Source organism: Denticeps clupeoides, chromosome 19, assembly GCF_900700375.1.
Source record: "Denticeps clupeoides chromosome 19, fDenClu1.1, whole genome shotgun sequence".
Lineage (NCBI taxonomy): Eukaryota > Metazoa > Chordata > Actinopteri > Clupeiformes > Denticipitidae > Denticeps > Denticeps clupeoides.
In genome coordinates this window covers 12268827-12284223 of record NC_041725.1, presented here as the reverse complement: position 1 = coordinate 12284223, position 15397 = coordinate 12268827, and the positions used below count along the sequence as shown (strand labels likewise).

The 15397-nt window shown below is 43.1% G+C and overlaps 1 protein-coding gene across 6 annotated transcripts in view; it reads left to right on the top strand.

Moving 5' to 3' along the window:
• Window positions 1–15397, top strand: part of robo1 (roundabout, axon guidance receptor, homolog 1 (Drosophila)) — a 217170-nt gene that overhangs the window by 76593 nt on the left and 125180 nt on the right. For 2 of the 6 annotated variants that reach the window (XM_028961527.1, XM_028961526.1), the window contains exon 3: window positions 1025–1111. The exons of 1 other annotated variant lie outside the window; for it this stretch is intronic. In XM_028961527.1, the coding sequence (XP_028817360.1) occupies window positions 1025–1111 (87 nt within the window). Of the gene's footprint in view, window positions 1–1024; window positions 1112–10172; window positions 10519–12983; window positions 13598–15397 lie in introns of those variants that run through there. 3 more of the 6 variants (XM_028961525.1, XM_028961524.1, XM_028961529.1) reach the window with 2 other exon arrangements.

Genomic DNA, 15397 nt, shown 5'->3' with positions numbered 1-15397 from the left:
ACTGGTTGCACCTCACGAGGAAGGTACAAAACTCCCACAGAGTCTCCCAGAAAGCGTCCATGGATTGTTGTGTGCTACACCAGTTTCCTCCTAAATGCGCTGGATGGCTTCCATTGAACCAGGATGGGGAAGATAGGGGTCACTTTCCAGTACACTCCAGTGATCCTAAGTGCTCTCAAATGAACTATTCTGTCACCCTGTCTGTCATTGTGGCTCCAGCAATGCCAGTCCTCATTTAGGGAACAGACACTTTTGACAGACGGCCTCCCAGTCATCTGGAGTCTTTAGACAGCCCTTTATTAGCTCCCTCGCTCACCCCCACCCGTACCAAATTAACCCCCTGTCACTGCCCCACAATGGAAGTGGGTATGGTCCAGCTTGATTTATCCCACGCTTAACCATCAAGAGGGCACAGTTGGGCCCTCCACCCCCCCAACCCCTCTTTCCAGCCCTCCCTCTGGCCCCAAATGTTCCTCTCATCCAAGATGAGTCTGTCACTCTGCTTTGGTGGCAAGAATGACAGTGCGGAATGGGCACTGATTGCGATTAGTAGGTTCATTTAGCAACAAATCAGTCCAGGAAGGATTCCTTCCAGGGACACCCTTATTCTTGGTGTGGAAGAAGAATAGGAGCAGATCTAACTTCATGCCAAGTCATCACCTTCACAGCAAGAACCGGGAACTTTTTTTCATCTCGTCATCCATGGGCAGTCGTCAAAAACAGGGCTACGTCTTCTTCTGCAATCTACAGCATCTTGTCCTCCACTTGTAATGGGACTTTAATCGGGTCGCTGTTTGCCCTGTAAGCGTTTGCTAGAGTTTGGATCGATCAGAAGAAATATTTTATTTGGATCTTAACTACAGCATGAGGCTTGGAAAGCAGTTCACTGGCAGGTCTCCAAACGTGGGTCTTGTCTCTCTGCTGTGCTGCTGCCTGTGTCTGGGGGCAAGAGGTGTTGGATCTCAGGCCCTGGCGGTTGACAGTATACTCGGGGTCTCAGTTGCTCTCGTGTTGTCTCCGACAGACACGGGGACTCAAGATGTGGCAAGTGATGGGCCCACAATGGCCACCACCTCTGAACATGAAGACGACAACTCCTTGGGCTACACAGGTACAGTTTCTTACTTTCTTTGTGTTGTGCTGCTCAATTTTTGTTCATAAAAATGTTGTGGAAGTAATAAGACATGCTGGGGTGAAACCTGATTTCCAGGAATAGTGGATATCAGAATCAGAAAACATTTTATCTCAGAGGAAATAAATACATAATTACAAGTAGAGGCAGTGGCGTAATTACTGAATTGTGAGTGGTTCTTACCTGGTGATGTGGTTGCTTGAGAGGAGTGATAATAAATGTAAAATGACTAATAAAAAAAATATATATATATATATATTATAATTCCACCTTATTACATTTATGTGGTGACATTAAAATGCTGATACTTGGGGACCATTTGTGGTGAGACTTTTATTGTCTATATTAAAGTCTATATTAAAGTGTGTCATTGTTTGATTGATTCCTTTAAGGCAAAATCACTTGCATGGTGCATGGATGTCATTAAAATGTATGGACTTTGCTTCTGGAGTCTACTCAGAAGTAGCATTGCATGCTGTTTCTGCTGTGCACCATGAACCGATATGATGCAGATTAAAGGTGGCTACGAAACTGCGGGTATGATTATCATCTATGCATGCCTGTTAAACAGTGGTTAAATTTGTTATTTTCAGAGTCTTCGGGGGTGCTGCCTATGCGTCAGGGTGCTGACTGAATGCATTAATTATGCATCGGTCTACTTTGCCAAATGGGTAAAATTGTCTATGTAGGACAAGTGTTGGCAGGCAGTTTAAGGCCTCAGTCATATACAGGATAACATTTATCATACTAAACATGGGCAAAGTCTTTAAAACAGCATTTTAATCCTCGTGATATCGCCCACCTCTGTCACTAACCTGGAAATGAGGCAAATGTGGTCTAATATAGCTTCAGACAAGGACTCCATTTCCAGAGATTGGCTCACTTAGACGAGGTGAAGTACCAGGATAACCTAAACAGTTGCCAATTCAGTGAAATTTGAGTTTACCTTCAGACATGAAGGGTATGTTGGGTTTATTCTTGAGGTTTGAATTTGCCGCAGAGAGAATGTGACAGAGAAAAAGGTTCAAACAGTATGTAACACCAGAACATAGACTTTATCCAGAGGTTAGTGAAGAAGGAGAGCACTATGTTTATCTCTTCACCAAGGATACTCTGGAGTCAGGGTCTGCAAGAGCTTCTATCAGTGTAGAACATCGGTACACTAGTCTTGAATAAAGTACATATTTTTCTTTTTGGAAAAGGCCAATGGTGATGACCTGTTTCCTGTTTTTTTTATTCTGGTTTATAATGAGCTCTATGTTCTCACTCGGCATTGCTGAAGTCTGCAGATAATTGAGGTTGCAGTCCAGAGCTTATTTCATTTCAACCCCTTACCATTTATTAGCGTCAACTTCACAGACACAGACATATGATGTCATCTGAGCATGCACAGTCCTAGTTGTCAACTTTTGCATTTTATACTAATAATACTGTAGCACATTGCATTAATAGTTGTGAATGTGAGCATTGCTTGAATGTTGCGGGTGAATGTACCTGAATGAATGATTCCACGTTGCTGCCATGGGGCCCTGGCCATAATAGATTACAGATTCTTTTGTGCAGGATGTTCGTTGCATGCAGTGCTCGTCTCTGCCAGTTATTGGCAGTCACGCCGGTGCAGGAGATGTACTTGTGTCCTTTTTATTTATGGGAGCGGGTGGAGATCCTTGTGGCGGCCTGTGCGGCCCTGACAGCTGGAGACAGAGCGCTCTATTTGTCGTCCGCCCAGCCTCCTCGGAGCCTCATTACGGGCCACCACCGCAGCCTTGAGCCTTGACCTCGGAGACCAGCCTCATCTCGTTCCCCTCACTTTCATTACCGCCAAGTTATACGCGCCATGACCGTGCTTGAACTGCTAAGTGGAACTGCTTTTTTTTTCTTCTCTAGCACGTCAGCCTGCTGCTTACCGCTGGTAGGCTAAACTCTGAGCGCTCCCTTGACTGTGTCGCTCTCAGCGAGACGGGCAGAAGATCCGATCCACAAAGCACTCACTCGGCCTCCCCCGAGGGTGGCAGCAGGGACGCTAAGCCTTGCGGGAAGCGATCCTGGTCTAGATATAATTACCTCCAACTCAGCGGAAGGCTTCCCCAGAGCTTTGCAGTGTGGGCTAAGAGTCCATTTTGCACCTTTTACCCCACATCCCATTCAGCCTCTTTTCATCTCATTGATCCTAGAGCTTAACTCCCAGGAAATAGTTCTATTAACCATTTCATTTAGGAGGTGGGAGGAATAATGCTGCCAAGAGGACCACAAGTGGAGAGGAAGAATAATTATTCACGTCCACGTCCGTCTTGCAGTGTGGAACTGACTGGATTGGCTTTACTGCCGATCTTGTCGCGATTAGCACGGACAAGGTCACATAAGCAAGGCTTGAGTTTTGCCAAGTATTAACAGACGGCTGTCTGATCCGCCACTCCCAATCCACTTCATGCTGTCGAAAGGTGGAGACAGCGGTGTAATTTTCTGCCCGAGTCGTGAGTGGCCTTCACCCTCCCCATCTGCAAAGGGGGGGAGGAGGGAGTTAAATGGACCTCTTTTGTATTTTGCTCGAACGTCCATATGGTGCAATCATGATTGTCAACTGCTCGCATTTCCTGAAAACACAAAGAGAAAAGCGTGCAGCATTAAGCAGAGTATAGTTCTCAGATGGGAAGCATAACACCCCTTTTGTTTTTGACTGTTCGGGTGTCCTCTGTGACTTCAATTAGTAATGAAGTTGGCATTAATGTCCTTCCCCTTTGTTTAAACGTCATTCTTGTTAAAGCTGATGTCACAGAAAAGGATTTAAAAGATATTAGACGGGGTCTTGGTTCAGCTGGGGTTTAGGGCTGAAAGACATGGTCTTTCTCTCACCTATTCAAGGCCATAAAAAAGTAACTAATCACACATTTTGCAATCAAATAATTGTGATTCATTTGAATTCCTAAGACTAAAGCTAGCTATAATGGATATTTAAAACTTTGAAGAGATAATTGTGGAAAAGAGATTCAGATGATGGGGACATGATGACTGACAGTACGTAAATGGAAATAAAAAACAGCTTTAATTTATTTTTATATTATAAAATATTATTAATAACAATGGTTAACGTGTAAATTTTAGCGATATGAAATTGTATGGAAATATATACATATAAGTGTGTGTGTATTTTTACGTATTCAAAGTACTTTTTCCTGGTGCCAATTCTTGTTCTCATCATATTTTAATATTTTTAAAATTGCTCCTCTTGTCGAAATTAATCAAAGGGGTCCGACTTGAATGAATGAATACCTCGAATGCTGTAACTGCCTTCCCTTGATTTATATAATCACATTACTGTTCATAATTATGCATTGCATCGAGTATAATGAAATACTTTACAATTCAAGAACAGAATTTTCACCCTGACCATCTGGCAAGGCTAGAGCTCTCCAAGATCAATATGCTGGTCACACAGAATAGCCAGATAGATGGTTCAGGTCAGCTAGGCTTGACCATCACAAATCATCTCAGCTATGCACAGGCCTGCTGAGGTTCACATGGATTTTTATGGTCCGTGCTGTGTTTTATGCAGTGAGTGGGAAAAGAAAGGGTAAGAGTGTGTGTGTGTGTGTGTGTGTGTGTGTGTGTGTGTGTGTGTATGCATAAATGTGTGCTAATGGCTCACACTTTGCATCAGTGCTGTTCTCTGAACTTCAGACAAACCCCAGAAAGGTGCACTGAACCGAGTAAATTTAACCATTGTAATTTAATAATTTAAAGCAGACTGTAAAGTGATGAAATAACCAACATTAAAGGCTCTTCAGCTGAAGAATGGCATTGAGGCAAAAACGAGAAATGACTTTTTTTCTTTATATATTCTTTAGAATATAACTAGGCAAAAAAATGAAACTATGAAGATGTAATAAGATAAAATAAGATAAGATGATCCTTTTTAGTTCCACAAATGGGAAATTTACATTGTCATGGCAGGAAGTGGACAGTACAAGATAAGACAATAGCACAGACACTATGGCAACTGTATAATATAAAGGTTCAATGTACAAATAAGCAAATAAATAGTCCTAGAACATAAAAAAGTGAAACAGTGAATGTGAGTTGTAAAAATAATAATAATGAGCATGAGGATGAAAAAAGATGTTTATTTATGAAAGTGAACTGAACTGTTCATGCCAATCATCTTTTCATTACCAACTTCTGCAGGACACACACGCACTGATTTACAATTCAGAGTTTACCTAGTCTACATGGCGTTGGAGAGCAGGAGGAAACCGGAGAACCCGGAGGAAACCCACGGCAACACGAGGAGAGCTGGGATTCGAGCTCATAGCCTTGGAGGCGTGAGGCCACCGTGTGGCTCTGCCTTAACAACCAAAAACATGAAAAGCAAAGCAAACCAAAGGATGTTGAGGGTTGATGAACGTCCGCACAATGCTCTCAGACGAGTGGGGCTTATTCCTCATCACGGCGGATGTCTTGGTGTGGGTTGAGTGGGTTGAGATGTCTTCTGCGATGTGATCACGTGATGGGGGCCGTAAATCCGCGCAGCACCTGCTCCCATGACTTTGGCTCGAGCTGTGAGGTCAGCTGTACCAGATCTCCCATCGATCATATTTACGGCGCTCATCACAGTGCTGGTTTGTTTTGGCAGGTGATCACGCCGGGAAGACTGAGAGACGAGAATGTGTTCGGTTGGAGTGAGGAAGGAGAGGAGGAGGAGGAGTGAGAATTTGCTCATTGTAGGGTGTAAGGTTGCTAATGAAGGACAGGCTGATACAGAAGAGGATAGGAAAAAGGAGCAAAAGAAAGTGGGAGAATAATATTTGTGGTGCTTCCTCAGAGAAAGATCAATCAAAGTGATGAGGACTCCCAGCAGTCCAGACTGTCTGCAGAAATAAAAACTAAAAATAAGACCAAACAAGAAAGCCAATAAATACAAAAAAAACCCCACTTGATTGATGATTCCTTCCCCAGGCTATATCTTTTTACATATCTCATTTGAAGTCATGATCTTCAAGGATGTTTGTAAAAAAATCTAAAAAAAAAAATATATATATATATGTGTGTGTGTGTGTGTATGTGTGTGTGTGTGTGTGTGTGTGTGTGTGTGTGTGTGTGTGTGTGTGTGTGTGTGTGTGTGTGTGTGAAAAAAGGGCTGTTTCGTTTGAAACAGCCTGTCATATTCTCATTTACATCTTGACTGAGGAAGATAGAAGAGGTTTTGTCAGACAACCATATATTTTATAGCATACATTATTACATTTTATATTACTCTTATGCACATATTCTATTGCAAAATATAATGCACCATCCAGTATTGATAGAAGCGTCATATCTTATCGTAGTCATTTAGGGACTAAATTAATGAGAGTTTGTGTTGAACTGAATGATCCGGCCCCCTCGTGGACGTATGAAGAACTGCAATCAAATTAATGGCTCAGAAAAATAAAAATAAATAAATAAAAATACATTTTACAGAAAACCAAAGACACACATTAATATATTAGTTGTTTTGACCCACACTGGAGTGTCCAGTAATACAATATGTGTAATAATTCCCAAAAATGAGCTCCTGTCATGGAGTTTAGAACACTGACAGTTTAATCCAGGCACATAGGGGCTTTGCATCCCTAATGGCGCCACTCTCCTCCTGCAGGTCACGTTCCCAGTGTGGAGGCCGCCTTTTCCACCACTGGTCCTTTCAGTCCACTTTGTTGGCAAGAAGCTGAGCTCTTTTGTTCCGGGTTCAAGGGTCATTTTTGTTTTGCATTACAATGGACTAATATAGACATGGCAGGCAGAACTCTGTCCTTAAAAACATCTCTCGATTATCCAATGTTAACTTTAGATGTTTTATTTCATGAAGTAACTGTTTGTGCGTTCATATTTTGCTCTGTGAATTTGACTGGATTGCCGGCAGTTTCGGCTGAGTTATGACACCAGCGCGATGTCAGCATGCGAGGATGCCGCTTGTTCGCGGCACAGTTGGACAGTGTTAATGATCGAGGGCCGCTGCTGATCAAGGTCTTGTCTGACAGCCTGCAGCTCTTTGATTGTCTCTGGGTCTCGCTGTGCATGGAGCCCCCTTGCCTGCGAAAGACAATGGCCTCGCCCGGCTCAGTTACTCGGAAACACCAGCTCATTCATTAAAACCTCTCCAGCCGGCAAACCAATTAGGCCAATTAAGCCAAAAAAGACAATGTGACGCGTTGTGGCCGCTGCGCAGAACAGAGAAAGTGGCTCTGGGAGGTGGGGTGTTTATGCTGATGGTAAAAGTTCAGGAGGGGAAGGGGCTTAGGACGTCCCAGAGTGCGACTGAGCAGCAACACTTTTATGTTCTCTAATTGCATTGAAACCCATTGAGCTCACTGTTGAAATGCATTCATGCATTCCACTACACAAATGGGATGCCACCATTGCCAACTGTAACTGTGTGCAGCGTGATGTTCCGTTATTAGACCAAATATCCTTCCTTGCACACTCTGTATGAATTTTTTTTTTACATTCATTGGAAAAATAAATAACTTCCTCTTGTGTGGGACAGCATTTCATATTCAAGGTGCAGTGTGTCCGTTACTGAATGGAAGTGCAAGTATTTGTCTATTGTCTGTGGAGGCAACGCAGCTTTTGCTTCTGTCTTGTTTTTAGCTAAAAAAAATGACTGCAACTGCTGCTACTTCCAATACCAACGCAACTACTAATTACTACCGTACCGATTAAAAAGCCTGAACAATAATGAGATAAAAAAAAAGAAACCTATCAAGCTGTAAGTGGCATCATTCTGGTCTCTCTGGCTGATGGCATGCCTGCCACCGCTGTCGGGCGTCCGTAGCTTGCGCGAATGTGGTGGTAAACAGATGCTAATGCGACGGCCTGTTAAATAGACGCAGCGAGGGGGCATTCAGCGTGTGCAGGCGTGCAGAAACGTGGCGGCCTGTTTATCGGGGCCCGGCTCGCATGGCGCAGCCTCGTTGCAGAGGCCTGTGAGATCTCTCTCTCTCTCTCTCTCTCTCCCGCTCTCTCTCCCCTGTCACCATTCTCTGTGTTTTTCTCACACTCTGCGTTGTGTGTGTCATGCATGGCCGACGCCGGCTGAATGGCAAAACAGAAACAGATTTGTTTGGTCTGTCGTCAGACTCTTTCCTCTGTCGTTTTTAATCACGTCTGAATGGCCTAACAGAGGGTCCATAGTCCCGGCAGAGAAGACCTTTTCTGTACTGTTGCGTGTTCTTTCCTTTTCTTTGCATCATTCTTCTTTTATGATTTCCTCACATGCTTTTTTTTTTTTTTTTTTTTTTTTTTGGTGAAGACGAGTTCTCTTTTGTGGGTTTGAGGGAAGCCATTCTAGCTTTGTCCGGCGTTTGAAATACTTTTTTGGCCCATCGGTGAGGTTCAGTTGTGTTGGTTTACTGTATTCTGCTTGGGCCGTGAGTCACATTCTTTCCCTGTGACACGCAGGTCCACGGAGCCTGAAAAAAACCCACTGCAGGGACATGACAAAAAAAAAAAGAAAACTAATAAAAGGCAGGAAAAAGGTTGCGTTTTTAATAGGGCCCTCTGCTGCAGTGTTGACCGCCAACTTCGGGGCTCTTCAGGACACGTCAGTGAAGGATGAAGGACGAAGGAGCGCTGACGGCCCGCTGAAGAAATGTGCTAGACTGCATGATGGATCGGAGTGCTGCTCTCGACACGTGTCCCTCTGGGTGCTCGATGTCCCTCTCAGCTTCTCAGAAACACAGACCGAGTGGACGTGCTTCCCCAACTTTGATGGCTGCAGATTTATTTCACATCAGATAAACTGTCGGATCAGCGATGATTTGTGTTTGCTTCTTGCCGCTGGCACCTCAGGTTGTCTCCAAGCAAGATACAACCTGCTGGAGGAAAATCATAATTTTTGTCTCTGTTTCTGTGCATCCGGAAGCAAATATGTGCCACTGAGACCACGGGGGGGGGGGGGGACGTTACTCTGTTCCTTTCATTGCAATCGGGGTCTGGGTCCAGCACGCCCTTTAGTCACAGGTTCAAACCCCACTTACTGCCACTTTCTGTGTCCCTGAGCAAGACACGTAACCCTGAGCTGCCCCAGCTGGACCGTCCTTGTCCCTACTGTCTACCACGTGCCATAAATGTTGGTCATGTAAATGTAGGTTATTAGAGGCAAGCATTTCACAGCTACAAATTAAACAGACTCTGTCTCAGCCACAACTTTATTATTACGATTGTTGTCGTTATAAGAGGACATTCACATTTCGACTCGGTTAACCTTTAGCCACACCTTGGGACTGAACGACTGCGGCCACCTTACAGGTCAAGCAGAAGTAGGAGCGATACTTCAGAACAGCACCCTGTCCAGCCTCAGACTGGATATAGATTAATAAATGATAAAGACACTCTCACAGAAACGCTCGTTCTGCCCCTACAAATATTATAATGCAACGCAAGAGGCAACATGCACTCCGGCGCGCTGTTTTATTTTTCCTGCTCGTGAGGTCAAAGGTGACCCCCCCACCCCACGTCACTATGGGGAGTATCTTTCTCCGGGAATGGTTTTGTTTTATGCCCGCTTGTTTTGTTAGCTGATGCAGTGGGAATGAATGAGAGCCAGTAAATAGCTTCAGTTGAGGACGTTCTGTGGTTGTCCGGGGAGGTGGGGGGCAGTACCGCATGCCCCCACTGCCTGACCCCCCTTCTTTGAGCGGGGTCCGCCTGTGGAGAAAAGGACACCCAGCATGGTGCCTTTATGGAATCCCTCATCCTTCTCTGCATAGAGGTCCTCACAAGAGAAAAAACGATCACAAGCTCACTTTGAATGTTGAAAAAAGGGGAAAGATGGGGGAAATCGTTTTTTTTTTTTTTTTTCAGGGAGGGGGGTAGTGTGAGCAACAAACTCATTGTCTGCGCTCATTAAAGTTAGATGATGTACTGGGAGGATGCAGTGTGTTCCTGTAACCATTGCTCCTGTAGTTTTTTGGAGGGGATGAGCAGGAAACAGCCGCTCTTGTAGATAGGATCAGCATCCCATATTCTTGGCATAGTTTGGGAATGCACCCCGGCAAATATTCGGTATGTTTCTAGAACTTTCTTCTGGAACTGACACTTGGGTTGCCTCAATTGCATGAGGAAAACAGAACAGATTCACGACAGAAAAAAGTGCCTGGAGGTATCTGACCCTCTTTGGGAAAAGCTTTGAGTTAAAATGTGGCCCATGATCTTTGGAGTGGCGATCCTTGCGGTACTGGTCAGACTGGGGTCTGAGCACCGCGGACCCCCAGGGACAACTCGCCACGTTGGATTACGGGGTCCGCACTGGTGCAAGAAACATCAAGGCGAGTCTGAGGGGCCATCTTCGGACCCCCTACCGTTGCGCCATACCAGTAAGGCACACAAATGTGACCAGGTTTTTCACAGTAAGTACTTTTTCTACAGTAGTAATATTACCATGGTCACGATCCTTTCATTTCTCTTTTCTTTTTAATATTTAACATTACAGTAAAAAGTCTGAGTCTTTATTCAAGCCAAAAAAACAAAACAACATTATCAGTCCACTATATTTATGCTGTGTGAAATACTGTGCTGTGAAATATGAATGATTTTTATTTTAAAAACTCCATCTCCAAAACTCCAAATGCAGTTTGGGTAATTCTTTTAATATTTTTCATTAAAATGTAGAGGTTGATGGAATATTCAGCTGAACATTGAATAGAAATTGTTGGTCAACTTTCCTTTTCTTTTTTTTCAGTTTTGATTTCCCCATGTGTAGTTAAGATGGCGAATTAGATACGAAAGTGCAAAGAGGAAGTCAGGCTTCCAAAACAAAAAATATATATAAGAAATACTAATAAAATGTGCCAATTTTTTTGTCAGTATTCTGACTGCAATACTTGCCCTGGCTAGTGTTATCTTAAGTGGACTGATTATATATTGTGAAGCATCACTTATTTCTATGTAAAAGAAATACATCATGAAAAAGGGATGGCTTGCTAAACATCAACAAGAAATGAGTGGAGAGTTTATGGTACCAGTCTCGGAAGACTTATGCGCTTCAAATGAATGTTAGTGTCAGTGCCAGTATATAATCTCTACCATTAGAACTTGCCTGTGTGGGTTTCTATGTCTGAAAGTACACACAGGGAGACAGGATGACGGAGAAAGTATTATAAAAAGCTGTATTTTGGCCCAGAATAATACTTAATGCAACAAAAAGCTCTTTCTGCTGCACCCATTAGACGGCTATTCCCCACCAGGGAGAAAGAAGGGAATAATTTGCTGACAAGCAGCAGACAATAATTTGGCCGTCATTGTTGCAGTGCCGTTCGCACTTTCCGGTTTCTCGGAAGAATGTTGAACACGTCCCACCGCAGCCAGCGAACACTCCCCCAGACGGCTGTTCTCCTACTGGGCCCCATTCTGCTGGCCTGAAATGGGCACTGTGTAATTGCCTGTGTGTCGCCAGTGTTGTACTGCAGAAAAAGTTTCTTATTCCATCCGAGCGCATTCAGCTGAGCAGCCGGTGGCAGATCCAGGGCAATTAAAGGATTTGTGGCAGGAGATGCATGTTGAAGAATAGACGCACACTTGATGAAGAGATGTGGACAAAATAGTAGGCTTGAGAAATAGGGTAGGGGCGATGTGTAAGTGTGCGTGAGAGGGTTTTGGGAAAAACCATTGAATGTTGCTATTAAATTTACTGCTGCTTTACTGTGGTTGCTCTAAAATTTTGACAAAATGCATTCAACAAATAAGAAATCATTATTACCCTAATATTCTTATTGCATATCCAGTTGCTCTTCTAATTAAATCTCAATATTCATTCAAAGGATCCTTTTATTCATTTGAAATGACTGTATTGACATTAGAATTAAAAGCTGTGGGCTTAGTTGCACACGTTGTGATTATGAATAATTCACTTTCACACATGGTCATTAAAAAAGCTCTATAAAATATGCTGCTTTATAAACCTTTTATGAATTGTTTGTTCTGTTTATTAATATATAGTCGGTTACAGTGAAGCTCTTGCCTGGAATGTTCAAAGCAACCAGACTTTTATGTTCTTTTATTTGTTCTTCCTATTATTATTTGTATAATAACGAGCCGGCGAGCGAGGAACGGCAGAGGGCGCTGTTGGGTTAATAATCCACCGCAGGGGGGCGGGTGGAAAGGGGAAAATGAAGCAAATAATAATAAATAAATAAATAAATAAATAAATAAAATAAAAGAAACAAGTTATTACTGGTAAAAAAGGAAGAGATCCTGCATCACTCAAAGTGAACAGATTATTAAACCCACAGCCGAGGCTGCCCGAGCGAAATCCACCTTAATGGCGCTGTAACTGTGAAACCGGCGCTTTTTAAAGCAGATTTTGATCAAGGCATTAGGGCGGTCAGATCCCGACTAATCGCATTTAAAGTGAATTTTAATTGACTGATTAAGATCGTATCGGGCTTAAAGGCCGTGCAAACGGGATTTTCCATGTAACCTCCGAGGCGCAGTGGTTTTAAATGGGAACAGGAAGCTATTGGTCAAACCCTAAATTGTAGTAAAAAAAAATTAATTAGAGTTGCTCTAAATATGCTAAGAATATTTGAAGTTCTAACATAACATGCAAAAAATAACCATTAAAATAACCAAAGTATCTTAATTCCCAATTAACCTATGATAAAGACATTCTGCGTTGTTGATATTATTAATAAAAGCCGTTTAATTTCCTTCACCCCCGAATGAAAGTTAAAGCATCACAAAAGCGCGCTCCCGTCAAGCCCGCAAGGGGATAAACGGAACGATCCATTGCGGCCGAGAACGGGGGTGGCCGCGGAGCGTACCAACGTCCCGACCATTCAGCTCCAGCGAGCGAGGTGCCGTCGTTTCAAATCCCCGCGCCGGAGGTGAGGGGGTGTCCGCCGCGGCGCGCTCGCTGGGACTCGAACCGCAGACGGAGCCGCCGCAGTTCTGGTGGGGGAAGCTTGTAGTGCCGCGCGGGGCCCTGGGCTGGATTTGCGCCGCCGCCGCGGGGATGCGCAGTGGACGGGGGTGAAGGAAGGAGACCCAAAGTTCCAAAGAATCGAAATTGTCATTATTGTGTTTTATTTTTCATTTGATGAAAGAGCAGCGACATAATGTGACAGCCTGCGTCCGTGACTGCTGCCACTTTTTAACCGGACTCTCCTCACTCCGGGTTCGGATGGGACTGTGATGCTCTGCGTGACGAACTCGCCGACTTCCCTGCGTGAGGTGCGCGGTCTTCACCGGCGGCGAAGCGGCAACTTTCCCCCCGCCGAGGTGCTTCTGGGAGCCGAAAGACGGGAATAAAAGTTCCGGCCTCCTGTAGTATTATGAAGGACCGCAGCCTTGTGGAATTTAATTAGCCTGCTTGTTGGCGGATTACAGTCGCCGTTTTGTCCCCTCTCTCCTGTCCCCTGCCGCGTTTGGGGACGATGCTGCGCGCTCCCGTTCTGTCGGTGCTGCTCGGGATCGTACACGTCTGCTCAGGTGGGTTCTTCCGAAGCAAAAGTACCGCACACTCGCTTAAATGGAATAAATGTCGCGTAACGCGAGGCAACTGGCTGGCTAAGACCACTCATGCTCCAAGTTCCGTGGGTTTTTTTAGTAGGAAACACAGAACATGGTCACATTTTAATCTTTTCTCCGTGAGACCAATTCACGAGTCAATGAATCATTTGAATCATTTGAGTCTTCTGCCATCAGGACGTGGCCTAGTGAATAATTCACTTATTATTACCACGGCCTGTCAAAAGGAAAACTCGTTTTCTTTTTTTTTTAATGAGAGGACTGTGTTCAGTTTAATGGTTTAAATATTGCTGACTCTGCACCATGTTCGTCTTCTGTAGTTCTTTTTTTTCACGTGTCATTCTCTTTTTGTACTTTTGTTATGCTGCTATTGATTAATATATTACACACAGACTTGAGTGTGGTTGTTGGTTAAAAACCTTTAAAAAAAGGTTCAATTTTGTAATCTGTTCAATCTTTTTTTTTTTCCTCGTGTAATGTCAATGGGACTCTCTCTTTATTCCTCTCTCTTTTTTCCTGCTGTTCGTACTGGAGGGGGGGTGTTGGTGAACCTGCTCTGTTTGTCTCGTCTGGGTGTACTTGCAGCACCGCATTGTACTGGGTGTAGTTGAATCTTACATGCTCGGATTATTGGTGGATACTGCAGGGGAAACATTATTCTAGCGTTGTTCTACCCAGTACAAAACCACTGAACTGATGGTAATGGAGCTTGAAGATGTGCAGACCCCACACAAAGAGATCGGAAATGAGACAGATCAGATGTAACATATTTTTGTGTTTAATTGCTTGTATCACAGATATTCATTTCTGTTCAGGCTGTCCCAGGCTTAAAATACAGTAATAATACACTGTGATCTGTCAAAAGTACGTCCAAATCACTCTTGGAGCAACACAGAGCTACACCAAATCTACTGTCAATAATGGACGAGCAGCATATCAGGGGAAAAATACCACTGTTGTCCATTTCCATACGCTCTATCGTAAATGTAATGCCTTTGACGATTCAACATATCATGACATATTGAGATACAATGCGTATTTTTATGTAAGTGTAGAATAAAGCTTTTAAAAACTATGATAATGAAGAGCGCAATGAAGATTTCAGTATTTTAATTCTTTTACTATGTGTATTGTTTTTTGACAATCAATAAATTATTGCATGTCAATGTATTAATGAGTCACTGGTGTTGCCTTATTAAACAGTCTTGAGCATTCTGTTTAGTAATATAGTCAATTACTTTGTAATAATGGAGTGTTTTCTACACTCAATTTTATTATAATTTGTTATAATTTATACTGACTATAGTAATATAGTCTAATAATGATTCTCCAGGTTTATTAAGCACTCTTGAGTGTCCTGTTCTGAATTATAGTTTATTATAGTCTATTTGAGTTTTTTTTCTATGGATTTCTTGAATAATTTTCTGGTTTTGAGAATACTTTGCAGTAAGCGCTGGACACCTTGTGGTGGATATTTTCCCCATACCTGTGTGTGTAACTGTTATTTCGTTGGTTTGCTGAGTTATCAGAAAAATTGGTGTAATTAGTTTGGAAATTTAGACCGCAGTCTTCACACACCCATCAGCATAGCGTCTGGGTTTTTTTTTTTTTTTTTTTTTTTTAAATTACTTTTTTCCAAAGCGCTGGCGATTTAATACAACAGAGGCTCGATAAAGAGCGCATTGAGCCAAATTTTAACTCTTTTCTCTCTACTACAATTACCTTTTAAAGTCTTGAGTAATTGTTTTCAAGTTAAGACTT